Source organism: Castanea sativa, chromosome 1, assembly GCF_040712315.1.
Source record: "Castanea sativa cultivar Marrone di Chiusa Pesio chromosome 1, ASM4071231v1".
In the NCBI taxonomy this organism is placed as follows: Eukaryota; Viridiplantae; Streptophyta; class Magnoliopsida; order Fagales; family Fagaceae; genus Castanea; species Castanea sativa.
Window position 1 is genome coordinate 72,768,253 of NC_134013.1, and position 12,836 is coordinate 72,781,088.

General features: G+C 31.2%; 1 protein-coding gene across 1 annotated transcript; it reads left to right on the plus strand.

Annotated features, from left to right (window-relative positions):
* The first annotated feature begins 8,944 nt into the window (after positions 1–8,944).
* On the plus strand, positions 8,945–9,713 carry LOC142622576 (mini zinc finger protein 2-like). The gene has a single exon (XM_075796088.1). It carries the CDS (start codon positions 9,044–9,046, stop codon positions 9,329–9,331), a length of 288 nt encoding a protein of 95 aa, XP_075652203.1. The 5' UTR covers positions 8,945–9,043; the 3' UTR covers positions 9,332–9,713.
* The last annotated feature ends 3,123 nt before the right edge of the window (positions 9,714–12,836 follow it).

A 12,836-nucleotide genomic window follows, 5' to 3' on the forward strand; every position in this document is an offset into this window, starting at 1 on the left:
AGAACTTTACAAAATTCAATGATTAAAATCTTTTTTTTTTTTAACTTAGTGATTAAAATAAAAGGTGATCCAAATTTTAGGAATCAATCGTATACTTTCCCTAAAAACTATAATTTTTAATAAACTAATATTTTAACACTCTCGTGAAGAAAGTAAAAAATTTAAATGGAGATGAAGAGAATATTGAATACCATAATCTCTATGGAAAAAAAGATCTTCTCCATTTCACTAAAATATAGAAATTGAAATGGAAAGAGTTTATTTCATAATTCAAATTTTATTTCATAGACTTAACATGTATAGAGTATCACATTATTTAAAATTTTAAATAATGAAGATGGTCCAATTTATATATTGTTAGGTTCTAAGACTTTAGGGACTAATGTATTAGAACTTCAATATATATTATGTTGGCAAACCATGATCAAAACATTTAGTCTAGGTTTAGACTTGCTCAAAGTTTGGTTTAATGTAAGTTTGGAATCGAGTAATTACAGGAAATTACTGTTCTATTTCTGCAAGACTCGATTGATTATGAATCGTGGATCAGGAATTTTCTGCAGAATTTTAAGTCGGCCCAAACAACAGTTCAAGCCTATTAAAAATTAAGGTTTCAGATCTACTTCTTTTAATATATAAAGGAAACCCTAAACACATTTTTAAGAGAGTTTTTTTAGAGAGATTAGAGTGCAGCTTGTGCCTCTTTTGTGGATCTAGGATTTTGTACCTAAAAGCTCTCTAAGGTTGCTCTTTATGCTGTATGTGTGAATCTCTTGTGAGATTTAGAGGTGTTTGCCTTCACATACACTGAGGGTTATCAAGGTCTAGATTGATGTCAAGAGCTTTGTGATCAATTCAGTTACAAATTCAAGAGCTTAAAGATATACAAGCGGGAGTGCTTGTACTTGTGCTTGTTGGAAATCCAAGAAAGTAGTCCAAGGACTCAGAACTGTCACGGGGTCGTGGTAGTAAATTTCCTACTCAAGGTAGCAATAGGATGTTAGTGGTCTAAGTCGCTATTGTGTAAACTTCAATTCTTTCATGGTGGATTTGTTTTACCTTGAGGATAACAAGGTTAAATTTTCTCTAGGTTTTTTACCAGTTTGGTTTTCCTGGGTTATCATATCGTTGTGTTTTTTATTTTCTGCAATTTACAATGATATGATATATTTGTGTTAACTTAGATTTGAATAATTTACTTATGTTAATCACATGGCAAAATAACTAGGTTAATCTGATTGTGTTTAAGAGGTCTAAAAACGTACATATATGGAGGTTGCAATATGAAATAATTTCTATTTTTCCAAGTAAAATGGAGGGGATCCAATTTGTTACTTGTATACAGAGGTTGCACGAGCATTATATATACAACTGCTTGCTATAAGTATTCAACTTGATTCGTTAAGTGTGCTTCATTAATTTTTAGCTGCGGTAGTGCGATTCTTGTTTTTGAAAGCAATAAGTCTTGTGATACACAAAATTCTATACAGCTTGGTTCATAATTAATGGTTGAGTTGGGATATTGTAATGGTGCATGATAAAGATAATATCAACATTGATGTTACACCAATTACAACTAACTACTTTAAGAACTTGTAAAAATTGTTTTACCCTTAACATTACTCTCGTTAAAAATCACATGTGACTCTTGCAGCTAAACTCATACAAAAATTCACTTTTTACATTGGCCTTTTGAGTTTGTCAATTAGAGGGTGTTTGGTTGTATTGTTTAAACAACACAACACGTATTTTTACAGCAGTTTTTCATTCACACATATTTTCAGAACACTAAAACAACGTTGTTAGAACAACGTTACCAAATGAGCCATTATTTTATTAAGTAACTTGTTTTATAATGAAGTAAAGCATTACTTCAATTCACAATGGATGCAGTAGATTTCATTTTACCTTAGTACCAAAGACATTTACAAGTCCGTCCTACAATTTGGAAGTATATCAGCTAATTAACCCACTACAAAAGTTCTGTGGTCCAATCTCGAAAGGTGTTTTCTTTTGCATGGAGGAAGTAGAAAAGTGCTAAACATAAATGGGCAATATAATTTGAATTACATGGATAAGAATTCTAATACTATAGGTCAAGTTGCATCAATCAGCACCACCTTTCCTTAAATAAGCTAAACATTTCCAATTTAATCTGTATTATTGATCATTTATTCATTTTGATAAGTGACTTACTTAGGTCACTTTTCAGTTTCCATCACAATTAGAAAAAGGGAAATGTGTGATTTAGAAGCCTAAGATGCTTTTGTCCAAGGGCCCCCAAAAGCCATAATCACTAGGCCTTTTACTGTGGGCCTATCAAATGGGTTGGGTTGGTGAGAAGCAGAAGGCCTCATCTTCCTTTATTTTCCCAGTACACAATCATACTGCAGTCTTTGTCAACCCTCAAATCCATCCCAACTTTCCTTTTATTATTCATCACAAAAGATACTCTTAAGAGTACCCCATACTCAATTTGTTAATTTGACATCAAACCACCAACTCTAAGCCCTAGATTAAAGCTTGCATGCATGTTGAAGTTCCAAACCAACCTTCCGATTGACAATGGTTTATGGGATATAAACTTACCAGCACCATTTGTAATAGAACATTTGGTGTCTATTTGGTTGGAGTGATTTTGAGGAGGGGAGGGGAAAATTAGTTTTTGAGCTGTTTGATTTGAAGGGAAAAGTGGAGGAGAATTTGATGGGTCTTCAGATGTTTTCTCCTCTTGGCCCCCCAAAATCAAATTCCCCAATTTGGGAAGATAATGGGAGAGGTGAGGAGGGTAGATGGAAAATTTCTCATCTACCCTCTTTTAATTCCTACATACTGTTATATTGTGCAAATTGTGTTTTGTTTAATGAAAAGATATGTTTTATTATAAAACAACAAAACTATTAAACTTTTTCCTTCATATATATGATATTGCAGTAACAGACTAATAGGGAAACTTTTTTGTTGGATTCAAGCTCCTACGTAATTCCTCAATGATATTCCTCAACCTTGTTTTATTAGTTTTTTTTTTTTTTTTTTTTCTAGAGGTTTTATTAGTTGTGTTAGCTTTAAAGTTTATAATATATATTTTTTTTAAATAACTTTCTTATAAATATTAAAAAATTTGTTATTTATGTAATAGGGCTCCTTAAACAAAAAATACTTGTTTAAAGAGTCACGAAGACCATCAAAATTTCTTTTTCGACAATATTTGTTTCAAATGTCATCCGGACCCTTCAAAAAATCTTTTCAAGGAATTTTCATTCTTTTTTTCAAGGGCTTTGACTTGCCATTTTTTTTTTTTTTTTTTTTTTTGTAGTGGTTATAATACTAAATTTATACAAATGACATTTTTTATCTGCTCAACCAAATAAAGGAATTTTCCATTTATTCACTTTTCTATTTTCCCAACCAAACACACATAAGGAAAAACTAAATCACTTCTATTCCTCAAATTTTTATGCCCCAACCAAAAGAAAGCCTTAGGGTTTAAATCACGTTATTTCCACAATCTTTTCGTGTAAAATATTAAGTACGGTTCACCAAAGAGTTAGCAGTTACCCAAATGGAACGAATTGGCACTGAGTTAAATTCCAAATAATGACAAAGATATTCATCTAGGTTAAAACTACATATGCCAATGATGTTTTTTTTTGAAGAAGATAAGGTTGTTAAGCAATGACTTCATAAAAATACTAGTACTTTTTTTTTCCTTTCAATAAGGTATTGGCATATCACTTCACTAAAAATGATCATTTAGCTATAAAGCAACCAAAAAAAAAAAAAAAGACTTTATTGATAAGGATGCCAGAAAAAGAAAAAAAGAAAAGAAAAGAAAAAGAGAGAGGAAAATGGAGACGAATATGTTGGGCACTCCATGCAGGCTGTTCACAGAGCAAAATCTTCCCTATGATGACCCAAAAATCGCAAAAAGTTTTTAATTGTGTCTCCTATCAATCACATAGGCCAGCATTACCAAACTAAATGTCGATGAACGTTGAAATTTTAGTGGGGTTTTAGCTTACTTTTGCACTTAAAAATCAGTCATTGTTGCAAAAGCAAAGCAACACCTGGGAGCACATGATTTCATTTTGTTGGCTATAACATCGTTCACGAATATTTTTAAAAAATCAAGAAGAAAAAAAAAATGTAATGCATATAAAGTAAGATAAGAAACTAGATACCTCATTGTGTAGGGTAAGTTTGGATGAACTATTTTTAATTTTTAATAAGCAAGTGTAGAAATACAATTGCACCTATAATAAAAGTATCATTTTAAGAAACTATACAAAAGCTCCTTCTTTTTCTTTTTCTTTTTTTTTCTTTTTTTTATTTTTTATTTTTGAGAAAGAACTACACATAAGCTGGCAATGAAAATGAGTTGGTATTTTAAGCTAAGAGAGCCTTACTTTATACAATTCAAGTCACACCAAAAAGAAAAAGAAAAAAATTCATTGATTTAATGGTTAACAATTTATTTTTTAACAAGGATATTAGCACCCTTTTATTAAATTTTTAAAGAGTGTATTCAAAAAATAAGAACTCATAATAAGTCCATAGGACAATGGAATTCTTAATTGTCCAATCACTTCCACTTTCATACTTTTTCAATATAATCTTTCCCTCCACTTTTGTTAGAAGGGTTATCATTTTTAGTGTCTTAATTTTGAATTTTCCAAAATAATGTTGTTTCTAGGACTTTTTGAATTTCCAAGATAATGTTGTTTCTAGGACATCCAACGTCCTAATGTGAAGGAATTAAATAGAGGGACTATATTGAATAAAAGTAAAAATTATAGGATTGAAATGAATTTGAACAAAGTTTGAGGGTGCAATTTATAATTTTGTAATTTTGTAATTTTTTTTTTTTTTGAAACAGGTATTAAAAAATAGGTCCATAGATTTCTTGAGCAATCATTGTGGAGCACTTGCGCACCCCTACTTAGGGTTCAAATTTAATAACTTGCAAAAAACTAAAATACACAACAGTTTATAATTAGTTTATAGTTATCTATACTACTATTTAAGAGGCTTCGATTCTACATTTTTTAGTTCAAAAATACCCCTATACTCTTTTTTTTAGTAGGGATAAAGCTCGAGGATAACATAGTAAAAATACATCTTTAACTCCTACGTGTAACCATGCCTACAAAATATGCAATGTTTAACTCCCACGTTTTGATTTGTTGCTTAGGAAAAAAAAAAAAAAATCCAGCTTTTTTTTCAAACTAAGCATTACTATTCACTTTTTTTTTTTTTTTTTGAATACCCGGTTTCCCTTGACAACAAAAAAAAAATTGTGAACAAAGAAAAGTAAAAACAGTATAAACCCACATAGGCACATAAAGTTGTACAAGAATCAAATTAAAAAAAAAAAAAAAAAAAACTGCCCGTATTCAATCTTTCAAACCCATCTTCACTGCCAATACCATTAAGGCATTAACCCACCCACCTGCACTTGAATTCAAAATGGGGATCAACCACGTACAAGTTGGATTCAAATTTGAAATGAGGATTAGCAAATACAGTTATAATTATCATTTCCTTATCCCATCAAAGCACTACATATCAATTTATCTTGAATATGCATTACAAACCAATGCGTCTAAAATCTTTCACTCTGGCCACATCAACAAATTCAGGTTTGTTTAGGTCTCTCTCTCAAATTATTTAAATATAAAACTAATTGGTTCATAATGGTTTCAAGATTGCAACAACACAGTCAGGCAAGTTATGTGAAGACTCAGTTGAAATGGACTCTCCGATGAAGAAGCCTTTGGGAGTGAGTCACTGGAGAATATTTCCTACCGCGATAATGCCACCAAAGGTAGAGATTGAGGGATTCTTCACAGTAATAGAATGGTGTTTTTGGGGTCAAAATAGTTCTTGGCTTTTTACTTTTGCTCTCAAAATGAGTGTTTTTTTTTTCTTTCCAGTATTTGGTTTATATTTGGTTTCCTTACTTTGTTATCATTATTCTTTCCATATCATTATCTTATCTTATCTTATTTTTTCTTTTATTTTTTAATCTTTTCTTTACTTTTATTTGGTCAGTTTGATAAGTGTTTAATATTTTCTCTAATTAATGAGTCTTTTTTAAAGTGTGGGAATGATAAATATTTGTCTTTTTTGTGGTCATTGGGTTTGACTAATTATTTTAGTGTATGTGTTCTAAGTGATGCTCTCTTTTCCTCCTATTATTCTTTTCTGTTGTTTTTCTTACATTTAAGCCTTACTCTATTTTTTTTGTATTTTTTTTAGGGTAACATATCAACAATTTTGTTAAATTGCATAGCAAGCATATTGGATGAATTTATATTTGAGAAATAGTGAACCACCCTTGCTTAGATTATGGTCCCGATTCATGATATGTATACATTAATACATTATTTTTTTTATTGGACAAATCTAGAATTATACAATTCATAATAGTATTTTATCAATAAAGACTATTCCAAGTATGAATGCAGCCATGAAAATTCTTTGGAATGACAAGCAACCCTTGATATTCATCCTTAATTTAAATATAGATTTTTTTTATTAAAAAAAATTAGGTTTGAATTGACTCATCCAATGCTTCTGTACCCTAGAGTTTACACAAGCACGACATATGTTTTAAAAAAATTGAAAAAAAAATTTTTTTGAGTTTACAATGTGAGAGTCTTTAGCATTTGAAATTTTTGTTATGGCTATGGACGTGTAATAACTAGCTGCCTTTTAGGATTAAAATTTTTTTTTATAACTCTCATTTAAAAAAAAATACATTTTTTTCTTAAAATTAAAGCAATGGTAATGTTGATAGCCCTTCTTAGTTTTTTTTTTTTTTTTTTGAATTTTTTAAACATCCTAAATTTTGGTTATGGATGTGTACTAAGTGCCTATCTTTAGGATTAAATAACTACCATTTTAAAAAAATGGAATAAAAAAAATTCTAAGTTTACAAAGTGATAGTCTTTAGCATTTGAAAATTTTGTTATGGATGTGCAATAACGAGCTACCTTTTAGGACTAAGTGACTGCCTTTTAGGATTAAAAAAAAATTTGATAACTCTCATTTTAAAAAAAAATGATAATTGTGACACTCAATGACCAATATATCTTTTTATGTTATTACAAAGTTCACAACACAAAAGGAATAATTTTCATTCGTTAAAATTTTGGGCTTGGGTTCAAAAAAATAATAGATGCACCAAAAAAAAATTACATCGCTTCATATTAAACTTACAGAATGGGTGGACTTTTCAAACGATATTTTTGGTGTTTTAAGAAAGTAATGCTATTTAAATTTTCTTTTACTTCAACTGAGCCTTAATCCTATTTCCATCTTTATGAAAATTAAATCTCAGGGTGTGAAAGACATTGAAAATTATATATACACTCAAAATCAGCTACCAATCAATTTTAATCCAACCAAAAAATTAAATAAATTGCTATACAAATTAAATCACACAAAAAATCATATGCACAACAAAAAAATACACAAATGTATACTAGCCTCACGCGCGTGCTCAGAGGCTCTTTTTTTTTTTTGGTAAGGGTTAATTTAGAGTATCCATTATAATTTCGGATCACTACATTTTCCAATAACAAAAAAAAAAACCTAGGGGTGTAATGAGTATTATGTGCGGTGAAATAATTTTTCATCACATCCCTAGGTTTTTTTTGTAATTGGATTATGTAATGATCCGAAATTATAATGGATACTCTAAATTAAGCCTTACCCAAAAAAAGAGAGCCTCTGAGCACGCGCATGAGTGCGTGCTTAGAGGCTAGTTAGGATTAATGAAGATACTCAGCTTAAATGTAAAAAATACTAGCATCATTTACGATCCTACCATTTATATTAGTCATGATCATATCAGTTTCAGGGGACGAATTAACATTTTTTATTTATTTATGGTTATTACTAATGTTCCAACCAGTAATGCTCAATTGGATCAATAAACTACTTTACAGGTATTGATCTGTTGTCATGAGAAGCTACTGTAACATGCAATTTTATTTTAGATTCGTGGTAAAATATGAATTATTCATTTAATCATAAACAGTTAGAATTCTAAGATTTTCATTATATAGTTTTAAACAATAAAAACTTTAGGATCTAAATTCTATGCAAGTATCTGATCTTCCTAGCACCAAGACATTCTAGAGAATTTAGTGTGCAGGAAATAATATAACAGTAGGTATAACGGATAATAATAATAATAATAATAATAATGAACAGGTCTCTACCCTCTACAAAGGAACTAAGCATTAGGTTCTTAAACTTTATAAAGACATTTGTCTTGATAGACTCAGTTGCATGTTTTTTTCTAGTACCAATGAACTTATCAATCTTATAGAAAAAAAGAGGTGGGGTAAAAGTTTAGAGATAAGTTTTTCATTTGCCAAATGCTCTAACCAAAGTTGACTACATGACATTTAATTCTCTTACATGTGAATGAAAGGGTAATGGTTTTTCGTACAAGTTAGGCAAGCTTAGCTATCATATAGACGTTTTTAGGTCAAGCTAAACAACTGTTGCTGGCATCCTATCGTAAAAATACACACCACAAAACCTGCCTTTTTAGCATCACTTAAGGGCCACATCACATTTTAGGTTTAAAAGCTACTTAATTAGCTGGCCATTCTAAAAAGCCCAATTACTATTTCAGTTGGAAAGTAAAGCATTCTCTTGATTTTTAGGGTTTGGCTTATCTATATTGGAATCATTCTTATTTTGTACAAATGAGTTTTAAGGTAGTTGGACAATCAATTTTCAATTACCATTTGATGGTTTATCAGTAAAAAAAGAATCACATGAAATGAGCAACAAATTAAAACCAATTTCTTAACAGCAAAAACTACAGTAGAAAGTTACTGATGATATTTTTACATGATTGTTAGCTTCTCTGTTACAAGGGTTTGGTCTATATATAACATCTACATTCTACATATACGTTGCAGTGCTAGGACTTGTCCATTATCACTACCAACCAAATTCTTGCATCTCTCTCTCTCAAACTCTTTTACTTTCAAAAGGGTGCAAAAAATTAGGGTCTTGCAAAATGAGGAAGCGACAGGTAGTTGTGAGAAGAGAAGAGCCATCAAGGTGTTCAACAACTTCAGCTCAGACTATTACAACTGTGAGATATGCGGAGTGCCAAAAGAATCATGCAGCTAGTGTTGGAGGTTACGCCGTTGATGGCTGCAGGGAGTTCATGGCTAGTGGGGAGGAAGGGACAAATGGAGCACTCACTTGTGCTGCCTGTGGCTGCCACAGGAACTTCCACAAGAGGGAAGTGGAGACTGAAGTGGGATATGAACATGCTGCAATTTCTTCAAATGGGACATAGAATTGAATAATATATATAGCATGTGTTCATGGATGTTGATCATTTTATGTATTGGTGTATTTTTCTTTCCTGGTGTGTGATGGTTGTTGAAGTCTTTGTGGTTGATGCTGAAGACTAACCTCATGTAATATAGGTTTGTGATAAAGGGGGAAAATATGAGCATGTAATGATGAGTCATTCTCCCTCCTTTCAATTTTCAGATTGGGGCAAATCATCAAAAGAGGTATTTCTCATTTTGATTGAGCACAATACATTTCAGCTTTGGTGTGTTATTGTGCTAGTTGAGTAGCTAAGGAGAAGTGCATATCAAAGGAGATTTGGGAATATATATTAGATGTAATGAAGTTGCTATACATATATATGTGTATCAATTGATGAAGTGTGAGATGCTTTCCATAGTACTTTTCAGAAGACAGGCTTCAATTTCATGTTCTATAACATTAATTACTGTAATATCACTAGATCATAGTTATCGTTCTTCAAAAAGTTCAAACTATTAAACTATTTTAACCGTGGTTTTGCAAAACCACAATAGCCCATGGTATTTTATAAAACCACTGTCGATATATTTATAATAATATCCTAATATATTTTTATTGAAACAAAATTAAATTGCATAATGTCAAAGCTTTAACAACAAAGCTTAATCAACTTCACCCCCCACCCTCTTCCACCTTTCTTTTTATTTATTTTTTTCCCTACCTTCTGCTTTCTGCATAAGCTAACTCTACAATATGTACTCGTCTTTACTTGGAGCCACATATTTTCCTTTCTTTTTTTTTGAAAACCTTTCTTATTTTATATTGTAGTCTCATAATTGTAATTGCTATAAAGCGTCAATTCATGAATTATATGCTCGCTGATCTTAGTATGTTTGGCTCATAATCATCTCAAATGTTTTGGCAAAAATGTATGGGACATATTCTAAATTCAGTAGTCTAATCTTTATAGTTAAGGCCCACATATCTAATCATGCTGGTTGTTATAATGGAGGGTTTCTTTAGCAATGTACTTAAAGGGCAATTAAAGCTTAACCTAAAATACCCACTTAACATTGCAGGGATTCTAGATTTGTATCAGTTTGGTTGGTAGGTCAGGAGTCCAAATCTTCTGTTCCACTTTTTCTGCTCCATTCTATACTCCATCAATAAAAACTTGCCACGTGTTCACCTAATTAATTAAATACTACTATTAATTAATAACGGTAGCATTAATAAATCAATAATGATAGTATTTAATTAATTAGGTGAACACGTGGTAAGTTTTTGTTGGTGGAGAATAGAGTGGAGTAGAAAAAGTGGGATAGAAGATTTGGACTCGGTAGGTCAATGCTATTGATTGGTCAAGAACCAAATCATGAAAGACTAAGCTAAAGATTAAACAAGTTGTAATGCAGTAGGTAAGCTTTTACAGGTGACATTAATGGTTAGCATTATTTGATTGGTTCTGATGCTGTCTAAAAATTTGATTCTAATAGTTGTTTGAAACCCTAGAAGACAATTAGTATTGCACTACCATGAGACCATAACATGTATAGAAGTGGGTTTAACCTGAAACAAACAAACTATGACATTTTTCAAGGCTTGTATATAGTAGATAATACTAGTCAATAATGGGTAGGTACTATATTATATTCTGAAATTTTTGAAAGAGTTTTGCAAGTAACTTTTGTGTGTGTGTGTATAGTTTATAACGAAATTTGATCTAATAATATATTTACACGATTTATCAGAAGCTTGTTAAAAGTTGTTCTATCTACTGAGGAAGAGAAAAAACAAAGTACTTCATAGTTACAAATGATTCATACCTAATATACATGTATTATTGAAAATAATTTGTCATAATAAATTTTAAAAATAAAATGTCAATTTGCAACCAGTATGCAATTTTCATTTTCATCTAGTTGGGAAAAGCTGAAGCGTGCAATGGTTACCATTTTTGCGTCACCATACCAAAAAATCATGAAAGTTGGACTAGAAGCAAAGGGCATCTAATATATTTGGAAATTTTATATTATAAGAAGAAAGCACATAAATCAGGAAACTAGGATTAGAAGTAGGATTCCTTAGAAGTATACACTGAAAGTCTGAAACCAAATGAATTTCTGTCAGCACACCCCCTTTCCATACAGATTAAATTTCCCTTTTGGAGCTAATAGCACTTCAAGCTACAAGCATCTAATTTTGGGTCTTCAAAGACTAGATTTAAGTCATTTAACCACCAAAAAAGAAGTGAGGTTGCCCTGGAAAAACTAACAAAAGCTCACCAGCATGTGGTTAGATAGCTTTCCATGTGAGATGTTGTAAGCAAATGTGATCGGGTTAGGCCTTCAGTGAGGGAACAAACCTTCAGGTATACGTTGTATTGAATTGGGTAGATGTCAATTCTGAAAGACTCAAAATATTTAGAATTCCATGTTTAATCTTGGACTTTGAGTATCTTCAGGAAAATCAGCTCAGTAGGTCCAGCAATGGGATTATACAGCACTGACAATAAACGAATTGTCCATTGGCTAGAAAATTTTTCAAAACATTGCAGCTGTTCAGTAATTATGTAACTAGTATTTCTTTTCCTAATTTGTAAATGCTGCTTCCAATTTTTGCACATGGAATGATTTGATTATTTTCCTCAACCTAAACAATAATTAGAAGTAGATGTCACCACAGTTTTATGTGGTTTATAGGTTTTTTTTTTTTTTTTAGGAGTTTTAACCTATGAGTCTGCTTCTGATGATAGCTCTTTTTTTATCATCAAACCATAATACCAATTGATTTTTGGTTTTACGTAATTTATAGTTCGTCCTTAGCACTTGAAAGAAAGTCATATAATTCCGATTTGGCCCAAAAATAGTGGCATGCCAAGTTATATAAGGTATGGTCATGTGCTAAAAGTATGATTTCTCTTAATTATGTAGCGTAGCTAAGATAGTAGCTAGTTAGAAACTCTTATTATTAAACCCAAAACCTGGTGGATTGGTTGTCAATTCCCACATCACATAGGCCATGGTTTGTCAATTTCTAATGAAACATTAAACTTTTTATGCTAGGTCTTTAGTTATTATACTCACCATCATGAATTCCACCGTGTATTTAAGCCAAAGTTTTTTTTTTTTTTTCAAATTCTACAGTTGGCAATCAAAAATAAGAAATTAGTGCATTTAATATTGCTTTTTGCTGTGCATGGCAACCTGGGCCCAGAACTAGATGCTAGATGAGTCACTAGGGAGTAGTGACATATAATAAGAATGATACTAAGAATGGAAGGTGGGAAAATAATTAAAATGTACTAAGAGACATTGCATTTCTTTAGAAAGCAATCAATCAAGCATGGAAGAACACATAGAGTACTCTAGGCATATAGGTTGGTAATACTGGATTCACTTGGAGTCAAACTGAGTGAGATTTACCTTAGTAACAAACCACTGTCATCATGCATTGTTTTGCATGGTTAATAATTTATTGGGGGCTACCAATCTTTTATATCAAATTGTATCAAATGAGACTAA